This window comes from Xiphophorus maculatus, chromosome 6 (genome assembly GCF_002775205.1).
Source record: "Xiphophorus maculatus strain JP 163 A chromosome 6, X_maculatus-5.0-male, whole genome shotgun sequence".
NCBI classification, from domain to species: domain Eukaryota; kingdom Metazoa; phylum Chordata; class Actinopteri; order Cyprinodontiformes; family Poeciliidae; genus Xiphophorus; species Xiphophorus maculatus.
This window is the reverse complement of record NC_036448.1, coordinates 14,857,881-14,870,062: the sequence shown is the minus strand read 5'-3', so window position 1 is coordinate 14,870,062 and position 12,182 is coordinate 14,857,881. Positions and strand designations below refer to the sequence as shown.

At 36.9% G+C, this 12,182-nt stretch overlaps 1 protein-coding gene across 1 annotated transcript; it reads left to right on the top strand.

Annotated features, from left to right (window-relative positions):
• The first annotated feature begins 3,704 nt into the window (after nt 1-3,704).
• Nucleotides 3,705-11,061, top strand: snorc (secondary ossification center associated regulator of chondrocyte maturation). The gene is made up of 3 exons (XM_023335106.1): nt 3,705-3,952; nt 8,876-9,052; nt 10,237-11,061. The coding sequence occupies exons 1-3, from the start codon at nt 3,883-3,885 to the stop codon at nt 10,344-10,346; spliced, it is 357 nt and encodes a 118-aa protein (XP_023190874.1). The 5' UTR covers nt 3,705-3,882; the 3' UTR covers nt 10,347-11,061.
• The last annotated feature ends 1,121 nt before the right edge of the window (nt 11,062-12,182 follow it).

The following is a 12,182-nucleotide window of genomic DNA, read 5'->3' as shown; positions in this document are numbered from 1 at the left end:
ACCTGCGGTTCTGAATGTCCCGCTTCTCAGCTCAGTGGGCGGAGAATCTGCATGACATTTGTTCCACCCGACCTCAAGGCCGTCTTTCCAGGGACGCAAAGAATGTTTTCATCTCAACACAGGTGTTGAAGGTTTCACAGTTTTTCTCCTTGGACTCGCAGGCGATCCAAAAACCATTTTGCTGTAATGTTAAAGAAGATTAGATGAATAAAACCAACACAACACCAGGCTGGCTAGTCAGTAACTACAAGTTTTTTGCCACATCTGTGTAGAAGACACAAACAGATTTTTCAATATTTTGTAAAAGGTTTGTTTTTCTATCCATAGAAACGCAGTGTAACAAAACATACGTTACTATTGCTGTCTATTCCTTCAAAGTCTGTGACCTGCACAGAGTCTTGGCAGAAAAAACGATGTTTTGACATCTATTTATATATTTACGTTTTGCAAAACATTTTCTACATTTTCATCACACCATTGAGTTGTGGACAATCTTTAAGACTACTGATGTCACTTCAAAGCATTTTTCATCCATCTTAGAACAGTGCTTACATCTGGAAATTAATAATCAAAGTGTCTTCTAAGTTATTTGTGCATTTCTGAAAGCTGCACATCTCTTCTGTGCAGAAGTAAGACTGAAGGTTAACATCAACACTGCTGTGAAGTGATACAGTTAAAGGCAAGAAGTTACTTTTCTGATTTTATTTGATTTGAAGGCATATTAATCTTAGAGTGTTTAAGCTTCTGATCTTAAAGAAAGCAACTTAAAAATAATTTTTAAAACATTTTTTTGTACATTGCATTTAGTAATAATTTTTTTTTGTAATCCTCACCTAAAATAGGAGAGATTTAGGGTTATTTGCCATCAGACTGGGACGACGACACGTCTTTTTACTCAAAGTATGTAAATATCCAGTTTTAACTATGAATGGGGGTTGTGTAATCTTAATCTAATTAGTTATGAAGTTGAAAATGTTTTTCCATATTTTACTTTTTCAACATTAACCGGCTCCTTGCTTCAGATGGCATTTCTCTTCTGACATTTATTTTCACTGACGGTTTGTTTCCACACCCAAGATTAGGTTTTGGTCGTTAAACCACAATGCGTTGTCACAAACAGCTGATAACGCCTTAGGAAGTAAAACTAGCGTGACCATTGGGTTGCTTATAGCAGAGGAAAGGAAAACCACCGACTAACATGCACTCAATTGTACCGACATGAAAGCAAATTACTAATCTGCTGACACCTAAAAGCTAATGCAAAATGGAGAAGCGGTTTATTTCTGTAGAAAAAAGTAGCAAAATCAACTGATTAAAAGTTAAGGTAATTATTATGACTGATTACTAATTGCCATGTTTTGACCTGATATATAAAGTTGGTTATAAATGTGTTGTAGTTTTGTAATACGTAGTATTACAAAACATTATGTATTATGTAATACTTTGTAATACTATGTGATTTACTTATTTTTATTAACTTAGTAACTAAGCCACTATTACATTGTTTTCAAAAGCTGAAAGGTAGATATGTAGTCTTTAAAAAATAGTGCTATTCACTGATAAATGCAGAAAAGCGTACTTCTCTTGAATTCTGCACAAATCTTTTAAACTACTCAAAACTAAGAAGCTTATCCATCACATACAACGTCTATTCATGGCCAAAGTCAGCAACTATATTTGTAATCTAAATAAATGTCTGAACTTTAACCAGCTTTACTTTAACAGACCTACCAAAAAGGGATCACATGTATTTGGCTGTATTACAAGATCTCACACCACAGCCTCTGCAACATATATGTTCTGTCAACTTTAACACACTCAGAGAAGTAAAGTAAGATGATCTAACTAGGACAAAATAAAACCACAACAAGTCGATACTACTAAAATGCCCTCAACTATTTATGTTTGGTAAAGTGTAGTTCAACCATTAATGGCTAATAAAGGTACCACTTTGCTGTAGTGGAGTTTAAGATGATTCAATAACATTTACAAATCTCTTTCTACTTGGCACACATTTGAACTGCTGCTTGAAATTCTTTTTTTTTATTATTATTATTGTGATTTTTCACCTCACACATGGAGAATAGAATTTTTCCTGTTTTATTTGGTCCTACCTACTTCAAGTACATTTTGCTCAGCCACCTCATGTTTACTGTGCTAACCCCAGTGCTGATAACATCTACCGTGTAAGAAAGCTCTGATGCAGAGCTGTGGATGTACCTCACTAAATGTAGTTTTCACACTTGCACTCTTTACTTCTGCTTCCCTTTACTCTGAGACCGGAAAAGATAAGACACAGAAGTTATTTTAGGTAAAGCTAGATAAAGAAATTATCTAGAAGAAGTGATACCTTTAGTCTAATAAAGACAAAAAAAATCTAAAAGTTTAAGTTTAGATTTAATTTCATTTAATTGATATTTGTTAATTTATTTAACAAATATCTGGGCTAGAATTTTTGTTGTGTTTTTTTTCTAGGCAAAATATCTAAATATGTCTGAATTAGGGGTGTCAAACTCCAGTCCTCAAGGGCCGGTGTCCTGCAACTTTTAGATGTGCTTCTGCTGCACCACATCTGAACAGAATAATTAGGTCATTAGTACGGCCCTGGAGAACTGATCGACACAAGGAGGAGGTAATTAAGCCATTTCATTCCAGTGTTTTGAACCTGTGGCACATCTAAAAACTGCAGGACAGCGGCCCTTGAGGACTGGAGTTTGACACCTGTGGCCTAAATAGTCAAATGTGTCTTTCTTGTAAGCACAGCCTCCTATACTTACCTTATTCCAGTTGGCTAATTATCAATGCACAGCTACACATGGGGGAGAGGGCAATGCAGCATTGTCCTACGCTCTATACAGCCTAAGATGGCTTCATTGTTGGCTCTGGCTTTGATTAAAAGGCACACTCACACAAAAATAAATCAAATGTATCAGGAGCACTTTACAGAGTGGAAACAACAATAACTTATACAAGTAGATATTAATATAATAATTACTTTTACAGGGTTTGACATTCAAGGATGAATAACAGAAAATAACAACTGCTATCGACCAACACATGGACAATTCTCTTTTAGCTCAGATGTTTTGTATGTAGTATTAACCTGTTTACGTACAATTCTATTACCTAAATCAGTGGTTCCCAAAGATTTTCTGGGCCCCCCTTTGGATTACAATAAAATCTCCCCAAAAAAAGTAAAAAAAAAAAAAAAAAAACAACTGGGCACACACATCATTCAACCATAAACCTATACATATACCTGTATATATACATATTTTGCTTTCAAACTCCACTGAAGTTTATTTCACACTTCAGGTTTCAACAAAACACACTACAAACCATCTTTTACACAAACACTTTTGTGTAACTGTTTTTTTTTTTGTTGTTTTTTTTTCCATTCATCCATACCGCTTTCTGCGCCCTCCATAGGGGCCGCGCCCCAGACTTTGGGAACCACTGACCTAAATTGAGTTATTATAGCTGATAAGATAGTGTAGTTTTGAGTAAATTAAGTTTTCTGTCGTCTGTTGCTGGTTTTTCAGTCAGATGCGTCTGTTTCGAGGTTGAATGTGTAAAACTTTGGGTAGAAATCTTTGTGATTTAGTCGGCACACACTCATCTGTTCAGATGTTTACCCGTTGAGCCGAACTGTTCATTCAGAGGTGTTTTAGGGTGGGTTGGCCCTGTGCATTTTCACAGAGTGCACACTGTCCGGACAGTCCTGCACACACCTAACCCCACCTCTTCTCTCACCGCCTTACCTCAGGACCTTTCTCCCTTTACGGCCCTCCTGTATTCCTCTTTTCCTCCCCTCCTGGGTCAGCTACTTTCTGGAAGCTCCAGCCCGAGGCGTTTTGAAGACGCTCAACTGTTGCAGTTGCCATGATTCACAGCAGCGTCTGCAGGGTTGTCCTGGTCCTCTTCAGCCTCCTGTCAGTTCTTGCACACACAGGTAAACCTTATTTCCGTTATCGTTTCATGCTGGTGATCAGGGGGGATCTTGTCCTCCTTCTGGAAATGCTCAGTGGAAAATGTACCAAAAAGACATAATGGTTTTGCTTTTTCAGCCTTTCAATTTGCCCTTTAAGAGTTTGCCAAGTTTCTTTTCTCTTACACTACAGATACTTTTCTTTAATTGCCGTTTTTAAGTTGAAGGTGTGTGAATTTTGCCCCTTTATTTCCTAATCCTCTTTTCCTATTCACGCGCCCCTTTACGTGCATCGACAGAAGTAAATGATGTGGTTGTTAAAGCTGTGAAAGCTGCTCTGTGATAGTCAGGATGACTCAGTTGCTTTCATGAGGCCTGATGTTCGTATGAAGCTTTAAAAAAAAAAATCACTTCCTTCTTGCTCAACCTGAGCATAAGTGATTCAGATTGCCACCGGTTGATATTTTAGAGACTTTTATAACGTGGGAAACATTTACCTCAGCATCAACTTGTTCGCGTAGGAAAAAGTATTTTCTTTACCACGTCACCCTAATAAAAATTTAAAGAAATATTAAAGCACAGCAGTGAATCTTTTGATTTTGATTGTTGATAGTTTTTGTTTCTCATTTACTTTTCATACTGGGATTTGTTGTGAGTGTCACGATTGTCATGTGCGCAGATGGCTGCCATCCAGTAATGCCACCATCCAGTAATGTAATGCCACGGGACTAAACCACAACATCTGATTTAGTGTGACTTCCAGCCTCATCTGTTGATTCAGCACGAGGAAGCAAACCGACATCTTGTATATGCAATGAAATCTTAGGCAACATAGTTTAATAATTTTCCATGTTTTAGCTATGATTACCATTCAAAAAACTGATCTATCACTCCATATCTACAACACAAATATCTTTTTTTTTTAACAAAATAAAATATGAACAATGAATTCCATATTTTTCCATGGAAAACTTTAGCACAACATGTGGTAGTTAAAAAAAGGGTGAATCCAGGAGACAGACCAGTTCTATGTTGTGGATGCATTGCCTAGTACTTCTAAGGTTCTGTAAGGTTAGTTTTCACACACCCTTGTCTGGACTCTTGGTCATCTCTCTGGCCGGTGTGAAATCCTGATGGAGGAGCCCAGAGGTACCAACAAATGGCTTTCTGTGCTTCCACTGTCTGAAATCCTCCTCCCCTGGAGTCTACCAAGCTTTAACAAGTAATAACTTTTGATTTGTAAGGTGTAACAGGAGGAGGGTTGCCGTGATCCAGAGAATGCGTATGTAATAGGCAAACTGGGCCATAATCTAATCAGAAGAATGGTGGTGAAATTATCTACTTTTTTCACTTTGCATAACAAAATCACCAAAAGCTAGATAACGATCTCAAAATCATGTGTGGGTGTCAGAAAAAAAGCGCTGTATACGTGGAACATAATCCCCGTTAAATTTGCAGTGCTTTTGCTGAGATTAGGAGAACTGCGCTGCACAACAATTCTTTAAAGTATGTCAAGAGTAGATATGCTAAGTAGTTAGCATAACGTTATCAAAACAATATGTACATTTATAAGCAAAAAATAATAATTTTGAGCAATCTGAAAAGTAAGTTGAAATAGCTCAAATCAAAGCTAACTTTGTGCTTCAATTTGGAAAGAAGTTCATAACCAGACATTATGAATAAAGACAAAACATACCCCAATGCAATAAATAAACAGTTAAGCTACTTCTCCTACAGACATTATAGCTAGATTATCATCAACTACAAAGCCATCTTTATTATAATTGCTACTAATATAATTAGTTCACGAAATACTTTACATTAGCTAAACATAATGGTGACATTTTGGAATTAGGCACACTAACATTTACAACAAAGTAGTTTAACTAGCTAAAACAAAAGACAATTAAAATTGCCACTGTAGCGAAAACTAATCCATGGTTGGCTACAATTCAAGATAAGCTACGTGGCTAAGTCATCAAAAGAGAACATAGATATGCCTAAAATTGGTAAATGGAGTAAATAAGCAACTAAACAGATGCACTTTAAAAATTACACACACAAAAAAAACTGTTTCAGTACCATTTAAATCACCTTAAAATGTTGTAATTATCAACAATTTCTCTTCTTTTTTATATATATTTAAGAATAAAAACAGTAGTTAAAAGCAACAGTTACATTTTAAAATGGGTACATAAAGATTGCAAAAAAGCGCTTGAGCTAGCCCAAAAAACATTATTTCAAATTTAGCAATGAATGAACAAGGGTTAGCTAAAAAAAAGCTACCAAAACTGACCTGTCTTACAAAGGATTATGAGCAAATAATTATCATAACAATAATCCAGCTCTGGTTTATTAACATATAGCACATAAACAACTCTAATACAATAAATCAATGGCCGGTGTGTGCAAAATAATTTTAAGCTACTGAATTCAGTACAGGCCCTGCGACGGACTGGCGACCTGTCCAGGGTGTACCCCGCCTCTCGCCTGGAACGTAGCTGGGGATGGGCACCAGCAACCCTCCCGACCCCATTGGGGACAAGGGTGAACAGAAAATGGATGGATGGATGGATGAATTCAGTACAGTGGTAAAAAATAACTACATAACCTGCTGAAAAGATGGTAAAAACACCAAAACAGAGTAAATTAAAAGCTAGTCATTTGCCAGTATTAAAAAAGAGGATCATTTAATGCTAGCTTTGGACAAAACGTTTGGCTCTTTTCCTCTTTTAATTTTGCCCGGGACCGGCGAGTGACGTTCTCCGTGGGCCACGTCACGGCGTGCTGCTAAAACGAAACAACAACAAAGCGTGTTGACGTCACAGATCACAGAGTTTAATCTCATACAAAACAATGAACAACAAAGCTGCAGAGGAACAGAGATATGCATTATTCTCATAAAAAATAAAGACACACAAGGGGAAGACAAAACGAACATGAAACACAGACAAAAAAGCAAAAATAGCGGCCGCTCTATCTCTTTCTCTGCATTGACCCAAATTTTTATAGTCAGTGGGTGTTCCTTCAATTTAATATATGCAGTCAAGGCGCTCCGTTCTTTGACCAATTAGAAACTCCCTCAGCCCTCAGAGAACTTGAAAAAACTCCCCTCATTGTGGCAAAGGTGTCTGTTTTTTGTCCAAGCAAAAAGGGGGGGGACCACTTCGTCTTGGGCCGTGCCAGGTACGGGGAGAGGCGCCAAAGAGTCTCCTGCTCTATCGGAATGTAAATTTTATTGCTCTGTCTGTCAGCGGGGGAGGAAAAGGCCCTGCATCTCAGACGAGACCTGTTCCAAATAAGAGTATTATACATAACTGTTACACATGTCGTAGATTAACTGTATTTAAGCAGTAAAATTAATCCTTTTTCTCAACACTAGCAAGTGAGAATGAGATAGTAGGGAAATAACTTCCTTAGCAGTCATTTTTAATACACCAAATTTCAAAGATTGTAATTAATAATTGAAAATAGCTTAAAGTTACACAGTTATGAACATCATGATTTTGTGTAATTTTGAAGCATTTTGCATATTGTATTATATGTGTAATATTTAATAGGTTAATTTGACCTGCAACTGCACAAGTAAAGACATGTAGAGTTGATGACTCATTGAATTAAATTATTATTTCACCACTGAAAGTTTCGAGCAAACCTCCTCTCATAAAAACAAACAGCTAGAAAGTACGAAAAACATAATTTGATTAATTTCTTTCGTGCTTCCATTCAATCACAAAGTTCAGAAGCCATTTTAACACACAGGGTCTATTTAATAAAAATAAATTTAAAAAAAGTTTGTTTGACATCCAGTGCCGAGGCTGTACCTGCTTTTGGCCTGTCCGGCTGTTACTGGTTGAAGGCTGCTGGTCCGTTTGGCCGCACAAGCTGCCTTTTGTGTCGTCGGCTGAAGGCCTCATTGATGGCTGAACTGGCCACAAGCCTGGGCCTCCAGACCCAAAGCCAGCCGCAGGACAGGAAGCTGCTCACAGCTCAGAGTCAACACGACTGCATCAAAATACTCACATCAAAAGTTGGAGTTAAGAATGTTGGCAGATATCACATCTGATATCTCGTTTAAAATCTTTATGCCATCTTAGTCACGCACTTTAGTTCCTCCATTTGGTTATGACTAAGGCTATGAATTATTAGATAATAAAAATCGAGCCCGTTTAACAGAAAGTACAGGCTGAATGACGATATATTTTGATTATGGTTGCGCTGGAATGCGTGTAGTCAAGAACTGGATAAGTTAATTACTTGGTGTCTGAATGGGTGGGCCTCCTGAAGGGTTTGTTTTGTCAGTTGGAATGATTAAAACTTTTCCACATTTCCCTTGGAGTTTAAGAGCAAAGTTGTTCTGATGTTCGTCTACTGCAGCGATGGTAGACGCCACAACCAAAAAAACCGTTAAGGTTAATTATTTTTACCCTTTATCTCGTCATTTTCATAAGCATAACTCTAACTGTTGCATTAGGAAACATCAAAATGTGTCTCAGAGAAACAGCTTTTGTTCCTCTCCCACTGAAGTGTGAAAAGTCGCGTGTTTGAAGCAGAGGAATGTCAGACAAGACCAAATTTGTACAGTTAGAGAGAGAAAGAAAAGGAAGGAAGAAGCACAGAATTTGACTCTTTCACCGTCTCCAACAGTCTGTTTGTTTGTTTGCTCGGAAATTTAATGGAGCCTTTATGAAAAAAAAAAAAAGCAACAGGGTACCTGTGGGTCAACCTGAGAATCTGTCCATCCATTACAAAGACACGTTTATACTCGGAGCTCGTCTAGACAAGAAACCGACTGTTTAAAGAGTCACAGAAGAGGCTATGCAAGCTGCTGTTCATACCCAGAGCTGACAAAAAAGCCCATTAGCATAAAGATGTACCTCATCATGAGTTCTGCAGTTAGCTGAACAAGCATGTGTTGTTATTTTTTTCCCCACCTTCTCTGTGCAGAGACAGTGTTGGACCCTGCCTTATCCAGCAGGGACCACCAGGATGCCATGTCTGGAGATCCACCAGTGTGGATCACTGAAGTTACAACCAAGAGCCATTTCCTGGACAACCCAGGGCAGACCTACACCTTTGATTTTGAAGACCCCACGCAGCCTCCGATCCTGGACGAAGACGAAGGTAAAAAATTAAATAAATTGTATTGATCCAGCATACAGAATCACTTTTAGTCCCCTAACATTGCAGCAAAAATTTTGAATCCTTTACATTTCTTCTTTTCCTGTTATATCACACTTAGATGTTTAAGGCCTTCACACACATTGTAATAGACAGAAATATCCCGAGTAAATACAAAATCCAGTTTTTAAATTAGAATATAATTTATTATTAGTGGCATAAAGCAATCCAAACCCACCTGACCCTATATGAAAATATATTTGACTGTCTTGACCTTATAACAGGTTGTGTCACTTTTTGGTGCAACAGCTGCCATCAGCCATTTGCAAAGAATCTTTTACATCTCTGCGTTGAAATATGTGGTTGACCCAAATGTACTTGTGCTAAAGGTTACAAACAGAGCAGACATTTTCCTCCAATGTTTTCTGAGAGTGAGCAGAATTTGTCATTTGAAATGATTTATACTTTTATGTAACTAGATGCATACCTTCTAAAAATACAGTTTCAATCCCATCATACCACAAAATATGTTTCTATGGTCTTCTCCTCATAAAGATGTTTTTTTGTCAAATGGGAGCATGCTTTCTTGTTTTGTTTTATTATTTGGTCAGCAGTAGTAGTTGCCCATAAGCTTTTCCATAGATGCCGTTGTTGCTCAGTTTCTTTTTTTTTCCCTTCCCATTTTTGAATCTTAAACGCTCCTTACTTATGGAAACTAGGGTCTGCAATTCTTTTAATGTTTTCTCAGCTGTTTTTTGATCTCCTGTTTGAGTTTTCAATGTGGCGGTGGAGTTCTGGACACTTCAGGGAAATCTGCTCCGTGTTTTTCCTCAGATGGTGGATGATGGCTTAGAAATGTTTATGTGAACCCAAATGAAACATTTCCAGACTGTCAGTTTGTTAAATCAGAATATGGTGTGTTTTTGTTTTATCTTTTAACTTACGTCATGTTTCCAGATAGGTTCAGTCAAAGATAATTTAATTGATAACATTATTGTTGTGGCTAGTGAAATTAAACTTGAGCTTTCCAAAACAATCAGAGTAAGTTAGTGATTAAGTAAGGTGGCAGTTATATATTTCCATAGGACAAGTTAGTTTTGATAGCTTTATGTCCATTTTTATTTTATTAATTTTTTAAATTATCATTTAAAAATTACAAGTTAATGTTTGTGTCTCTGTGTGTTTAGGAGTTCTGGGACCGGGTGCCATCACTGCCATAGTTGTTGCAGTCTTCCTGGGAGCGTCAGTCCTCCTCGCACTCATCGTCATCACTATCAGGAAATTCACAGCCTCCTAGAGGGAAAGAAAGCATCTCCCTTTTTGTATGCATGTGTGTGTGTGTTTGTATTGCATGAGTGTTTGTGTCTCTCTCTTTTGTCTTTCTCATCAAACCCTGAGCTCGCCCCCTCGTATTTCGTTTTGAGATGAGATGCTTTGTGCCCTGAAAGCTAGAAATTGTGGCAGGTCCGTTAACTAAAAATAAAACACCCCAGTTGCTTCTCGGCGTGGATGAATCATAAATACTGGCTGGCTCTACCAGTGCTTATCGCAAGATGGTGCATTTGTCGGTTGTGCTCTTTTTACCTTTCTTGTAATTATACTCATAAAAGTGTCTTAATTGTTGTCCATAACTTCTTACATCTTTTTTTTCACTTACAGTGTCTTGAAATGAACACTGCTTTGCTTAGTTCTTCGGGTTTCACAGGACCTTTGTGGCAGCAAACACAAAAACTCAGAACAAGTTTAGACACTTCTGTCCTTTGGAAACATCTGGGGAGTTAAGAAAAAGAAGAAAACATCTCTTTTAATCCTTTTAGGGCATAGAAATTGTGGACTGGATGTTTCCGTAGAATAAATATAAAGTCAGACTTTGGATGAATGTTGTGTTCAAATTTAACTCCATAACCTGGTATTTGTTTCTATTTGTCTCAGAGTTTCTAGCCAACCATTTAGATGCCACCTACTTATTTTTCATTGGATATATAAAAACAATTAAATATTTTGACTGGTGAGTGTGTATTTTTTTTTTTTTTACATATCACAAGTGAATATCAACAATTCTAGAGAATGTTTTGTATTTTTTTGATTATTCCTGTTTGTTTTAATTCAATTAAATGTATTTCAAGTAAACCCAGATGTCACAGCATTATAAACACAATTACATTTTAAGTAAAGTAGCAAGATAAGAAGTAAAATGAGTAAAACACTAAATCATTTTTAAAAAGTTTTTTTTTAAGTAATAATGGCAGAAGACAAAAGTGAACCAAGCACACACCAGTTTTACCGTGAATTACTGCACCTGTGAATTATAGGAATAAAATAACAGAAGGTAGTCGCAATTATAGCAAAACTAATAATAATAATTATAGATTACTTTATAATTCAAATGCACTTTTTACCGAAACAAACCATAAAACAAAGATATTGAGTAATGTGCAATATACAAAAAGTTGTTCTAATATTCAGTTTCACAAAAATAGTATGTGTCTTTACGACTGTCCATAGAAATAGCTTTGTTTATTTTTATTTTTTTTTGGTTCAATATAACTTATTTATTTAACACCTATTTATAACATGTCATATCATAAAATTTTGTAAAGCAAACTGCTCCAACTGATTTCCAATTATCCAGAAATATAGGGATACATGCAAATATAGTCCAGTCAAATTTAGTCTGTTTGATTGTCCAATATGAAATAAGTCAAGAAAAGCAAAAAAATATCAATCTGAAAGAAAAGTGGACAAAATGAAGCACTTTTAAGTCAGTCAGAATTTGGATTAATAAAAAAGAACATTTGCAGTACCCTGTTCACAGCAGCAGATGGCAGCGTGCTGAGCACACTCACCTCAGTACGTAGAAGAAGTTTCTTAGCGTCTTTCGAAGAGAAGGTAATTCTTAAAGCTTCACCTTCAGTGACTGTCAAAGTTAGGATTTTTCCTCAGTCTACTTGCTTTGGGAAGCTCAGACTTCCATCTTTTGGCAACTGAACAGGAGCGCAGAGAAATTCTCACACTTAAAATTCAGTCGAGTCATTTCAACCCTTGAAACCAAGAAACCCTCAAATATAATCACAGTCAAAAATCTGCCTCTGCAGCTTCTCATAGTCACTTTCAGCTCAGAGCTCACTCATTC

Excerpts from the sequence above, each read along its gene's own strand:
- snorc (XM_023335106.1), top strand. The coding sequence starts at position 3,883 with ATGATTCACAGCAGCGTCTGCAGGGTTGTCCTGGTCCTCTTCAGCCTC. Across the intron at positions 3,953-8,875 it reads GTCAGTTCTTGCACACACAG|AGACAGTGTTGGACCCTGCC; the intron begins GTAAACCTTATT and ends TTCTCTGTGCAG. Across the intron at positions 9,053-10,236 it reads GATCCTGGACGAAGACGAAG|GAGTTCTGGGACCGGGTGCC; the intron begins GTAAAAAATTAA and ends CTGTGTGTTTAG.